This window comes from Chrysochloris asiatica, unplaced genomic scaffold (assembly GCF_000296735.1).
Source record: "Chrysochloris asiatica unplaced genomic scaffold, ChrAsi1.0 scaffold00066, whole genome shotgun sequence".
NCBI lineage: Eukaryota > Metazoa > Chordata > Mammalia > Afrosoricida > Chrysochloridae > Chrysochloris > Chrysochloris asiatica.
The window spans coordinates 9,472,942-9,478,574 of NW_006408584.1; the positions used below are offsets into that span (position 1 = coordinate 9,472,942).

The window sequence follows — 5,633 nt, forward strand, 5'->3', positions numbered from 1 at the left end:
GATCCCCAACGAGATGGATTGGCCAAGTGGCAGCATTGATGGACTCAAGTGTGGCAACAGTAGTGAGGTTGGCACAGGATCAGGCAGTGTTTCGTTCTGCTGTGTGCATAGGGTCGCTATGGGTCAGTACTGACTCGATGGCGCCTAACAACAACAGAATACTTTGCTATGTTCAAAATTTTTATGTTACTTAAAATTTTCCATAGGTAACCCTGCCATAAATATTCTTTTATATCATTATTTGAATGCGTTATTTCCTTAGAAGAAATTCTAAGATACAAAGATATATGTGTGTATATCTTTTTATTTGCAAAACTATTCTTTATACCAGTTTCTATTCCCATTGGCAGTGTACAAAAGTGACTACATTGTCCATCCTTCTACTAAATCTGGGTATTATATTTGTTGGTTATTTGTATTTCTTTTGTGAGCCACCTAAACTTTGCTCATTTTACTGTATTGTAGTTAAGTGCTGCTGAGTCAGTTCTGATTCATAACAACCCTGTACACAGTTTCCAAGGAGCAGCTTGTGGGTTTGAACTGTCAACTTTGTGTTTAACAGTCCAATGCTTATCCTACAGTGGTTCTTTTCTTACTCTATTTTAATATGAATGTTAGCCTTTTCATTTGTAAGAGTATTTTTATAGTTTAAGGATATTACTCATTTTCCCCAAAAAATGATGAACAATTTTTTGAAAACTTTTTTGAGTAATCTGCTCTTCTGGTGGCTTCAGCAATGATAATGAACGAAGCAAGAGGGTGAAAGAGTGGGGTTGTTAGCTTGAAACCAGTTTTTAGGTAAAAGAGACAGGCAAGAGGACATTACAACTAATTTATGATTTTTGCAAAGGAATGGACTGTTTAAAGCGGTGTTTTCTTAAGGAAAGACCTGAATGAAGTCAGAATAATAACATTGATAGGAATAAATAGAAGAGTGTAGACTGGAAGGTTCTTGGTGGTTGTGGTTGGGCCCAACCACAAGCTTAATAAAAACTCACCTGTTAGGTAATTTGACTCCATAAAGGGCATGACAGAACTAAAAACTAACCTAATTTTGGGATGTTTGCAAACAAGCATGAATATTCAAGTGAAAAAATAGGGGGTGGGGAACTATATTTGGCAGGGTGCATTAGAGGAATTCTGTTCTACCACATCTTCCTACTAACAAAAATGATTCCTTCTAGCATCGTTTTAGACCAAGGCATTGGTTTTTTACCTAGAAGATACATCAGGAAATTGATGTCCTGGCATGCCTTCTCCAGTCATAGGATGCATTGGGTTTCTTCTCTCTGACAAAGCAGGATGTAGATTTCTGGACCAGCACAATTAATTGTTGTTAACTGCAAAGTCTATTTGAACCACAAGGTGGAGATTCAAGTTCACCAGCCGCTCTTCAGAAACCCTATACAGGGTTGCTGTGGATCAGAACCAACTCGACGACACTTAATGACTACACCACTCTGGACTGCAAGCTCAGCATTTCAAACCCACCAGCTGCTACTTGGAAATCCTATACAGGGCCACTCTGAATCAGAACCAACTCGACAGCACATAACAACAGCAGAAACATAGTTACTTCTAAGTTTTGACTTTTAAATAATTTTGAAAGAAAAAAAAAATTAAACTTTAACCCTTACCGTGTCCAATTTACTGAAATAAAATGTTATTGAGTGTAAATGTTGAGCTTTTTATTTACCATGTTTAAATTTTCTCTGTTTTCTTTTAGGTTGTGACAAAGACCTTTCATGGTGCAGGCTTGGTGGTCCCAGTAGATAAAAATGATGTTGGGTACAGAGAGCTCCCTGAAACAGATGGTAATTTTACATATGTCATATGTAAACTTATGCATATTTGAGTATGTTGTTATTATTAAGTGCTGCTGAGTCAGTTCTAACAGTTAATGACCCTATTGAGGAGCAGCTGGCAAGCTTGGACCACTAACCTTGCAGTTCAAACTGATCTTGCAGTCCAGCCCAATCAACCTGCAGCAGTTCATATATATAAAAGAAGGTTCTCTTTATATAGGGAAATAGTTATATACATATGCCTCTTAGTAATAAAGAGCAAGCTCAGGTTTTAAAGTCAACTAGTCTGGCCTGAGTTAAAACTATTGTATATGTGGTGCCTTGAGCAGATTGTTTAAATAATTTTTATTGTTACAATTGCTTTGCTGTTGAGTTTTTTCTTTTTATACCTCTGGGTTACACTGATTAACTTTAAATTACACCTTCCCCATAAATAACTTTATTGAGCACAATCATCAGTATGGATTCTTAATATAAAGAAAACAAAAATCCTCACCACTGGACCAATAAACAACATTCTTATCAACGGAGCAAAGACTAAAGTTGTCAAGGAGGACTTCATTCTTCTTGGATCAACTATCAACACTCATGGAAGCAGCAGTCAAGAAATCAAATGGCATTGCATTAGGCAAATCTGCTGCACAAGACCTTTTAAAGTGTTGAAGAGCAAAGATGTCAGCTTGGGGACTAAGGTGCACTTGACCCAACCCATGGTATTTTCAGTATCCTTATATGCATATGAAAGCTAGACATTGAAGAAAGAAGACCGTAGAAGAATTGATGCTTTTGAGTTATGGTTTTGGAGAAGAATATTGAAAGTGCCATGGACTGCCAAAAGAGCCAATAGATCTATTTTGGAAGAAGAGCAGCCAGAGTGCTCCTTGGAGGCCAAGATGGCCAAACTTCATCTCTTATACCTCGGACATATTGTCAGGAGGGAATAGTCACTGGAGAAGGATATCATGTTTGGTAAGGTGGAGGGTCAGAGAAAAAGAGGAAGACCCTCAACGAGATGGATTGGCTAAGTGGCAGCATTGATGGACTCAAGTGTGGCAACAGTGGTGAGGTTGGCCCAGTGTTTTTGTTCTGCTGTGCATGAGGTCGCTATGAGTCGGTACCGACTTGATGACATCTAACAACAACAACAAATCAGTTTCCCTTTCAAAGCTTCTCACAATAACATTTTATCATGGCAAATAAGACATCATTTATTGAGCAGTTCTTCAGTGTCCTAGTTCACTATGTTGTTGCTGGTGTTTGGTGCTGGTGAGTCAGTTTTGACTCATAATGACCCTGTTTAGGGTTTCCAAGGAGCAGCGGGTGACTTTGAACTACCAACCTTGTGGTCCAGTGCATTATCCTGCAGTGCCTTACCAACTGAATATTACTTAATATACAACTCTTTAAAGAAGGTTTTATTCCTACTTTACAGAATGCGAATAGATCCAGAAATGTCAAGCAGGTAGTAATTGGAGACACAACCTTTCAAACTAGGGTCTAACTTTAGAGTTCATGTTGTCGTTAGGGGCTGACAAGTCCATTTTGACTCACATCCACCCATGTGACAGAGTAGAACTTTCCCATAGGGTTTTCTAGGCTGTAATCTGTGCAGGGGCTGATCACCAGGACTTTCTCTTGCATAGGTTTGATCTGCCAGTATTTCAGTTGGCAGCTGAATACTTAAGCATTGTGTGACAAGGACTACTTTCCCAAAGGCAGAATATTTGCTTAACTAATTGCCTAAATACTACCACTCTGACTTATTTTAAGTAAGCCAGTAACAGAAGTGATAAAATTAGGGTTAAGTATTGAAACTCTTAAATCAAAATTGAGTGTTTAAGTAGCAAATTTTAAAGCTTAATTTTTTAGTTAATTGGATATTCATTAAAGTTTTTAAGTTTTATTGCAATTCTGTTAAGTGAATTTCTATGAAATGATTTATTGGTAGAGAAACCTATGTCTTCTCACACTAGTAATGAGCTGAGTATTTAATCTATGTTTTTCAGTATTTTTTTAGCTTAGTAATTATCTTAAATTGCTTATTCTTCTTTCATGTGTAACTTATCAAAAGTATAAATGGTGGTAGTATAGTTAGGTACCTGCAACTTAGTTCTAAGTATAACCACCCGTTGTACAACAGAATGGAACACTGACTGGTCCTGCACCATCCTCATGTTGTTGTTGTTGTTGTGAAGTGCCGTTGAGTCGGTTCCAACCCATGGCGACCCTGTATAGGATTTCAGAGGAGCAGCTGGTGAGCTTGAACTATCGACCTTGCAGTTGAAATGGCTTTACAGTCTGGTGCATTAACCCATAGAGCCACACCAGATGTTGCTATGTTTGGACCCCCAGTTTTGCAACCAGTATGTCAAATCCATCTACTAGAGGGGCTTTCTCTTTTTCATTGACCCTCTATTTACCAAGCTGATGTCCTTCCCAGGTCATTCCTGACAACATGTCCAAAGTATGTGAGATGAGGTCTCTAAGTAAATTTTTTCTTAGTATGCTTCTAAAGAGAATTCTGTTTGTACTTCAAAGACAGATTTATTCATTTTTCTGGCAGTCTATGGCACTTCACAACAACAACATGGTATATTCAGTATTCTTCATCAGTATCATAATTCACATTCTTCGTTGGTCTTGCTTAATCATTTTCTAACTTTTGCATGCATATGAAGTGATTGGAAATACCATGACTTGGGTTGTTATTGTTGTTGTTAGGTGCCATCAAGTATGTACTCATTCATAGTGACCTTATACACAACAGAATAAAATACTGTCTGATCCAGGGCCAGTCTCAACAGTCTTTGATATGCTTGAGCCCATTGCTGCTGCCACTGTGCCAGTCCATCTAATTAGAGGTCTTCCTTTTTTTTGCTGACCCTCCACTTTACAAAGAATGATGTCCTTCTCCAGGGATTTGTCCCTACTGATAATACAGCTGAAATATTAAAGACAAAGTCTGGTCATCCTGGCTTTTGAGGAGCACTCTGGCTGTACTTCTTCCAACACAGATTTGTTTGTTCTTTTGGCAGTCTTTGGTGCTTTCTCCTAAAACACCATAACTCAAATGCATCAATTCTTCTACTGTCTTCCTTATTCACTGTCCAAATTTCACATGCGTATGAGACTACTGAAGATATCATGGCTTGGATCAGGCACACCTCAGTCCTCAAATTGACATTTTTTTTACTCTTGAATACCTTCACAAGGTCTTTTGCAGCAGATTTGTCTAATCTAATACATCGTTTGATTTCTTGACTGATGTTTCCATGAGTGTTGAGGGTTGATCCTAAAAAAATGAAGTCTTTGACAACTTCAATTTTTCTTCATTTATCTTAAAATTATTTATTGATGGACATTTGAACAAGATGAAATAACCATATTAAATATCTATGCTCCCAGTGAAAGAACACCAAAATATATAAAACACACTCTAATAGACTTGAAGAAAGAAATAGATGAATCTATAATAATAGTGGGTGATTTTAATACACCACTTTCAAAAATGGATAGAACAACCAGAAAGAAACCCGACAAAGACACAGAAGAACTAAACAACACAACCAGCCAACTGGACCGCATAGGTGTGTACAGAGCATTCAACACAACAATTGCACAATACACATTCTTTTCAGGTGCACATTGAACATTCTCCAGAATAGACCATGTTTTAGGCCACAAAACAAAGCTACATAAATTTACAAATATCAAAATACTACAAAGCATCTTCTCAGATCACAATGCTTTCAAATTAGAAATAAACAATAGGAAGACCAAGGAAATCAAGTCAAATACATGGAAACTGAATAACACCCTGCTGAAAAG

The 5,633-nt window shown here is 37.5% G+C and overlaps 1 protein-coding gene across 1 annotated transcript in view; it reads left to right on the plus strand.

The window, feature by feature from the left end:
* LOC102839337 (chromosome unknown open reading frame, human C4orf27) overlaps positions 1 to 5,633 on the plus strand; it is a 41,298-nt gene that overhangs the window by 26,009 nt on the left and 9,656 nt on the right. The window contains exon 6 of the mRNA XM_006864528.1: positions 1,727 to 1,814. Within this exon, the coding sequence (XP_006864590.1) occupies positions 1,727 to 1,814 (88 nt within the window). The remainder of the gene's footprint in view (positions 1 to 1,726; positions 1,815 to 5,633) is intronic.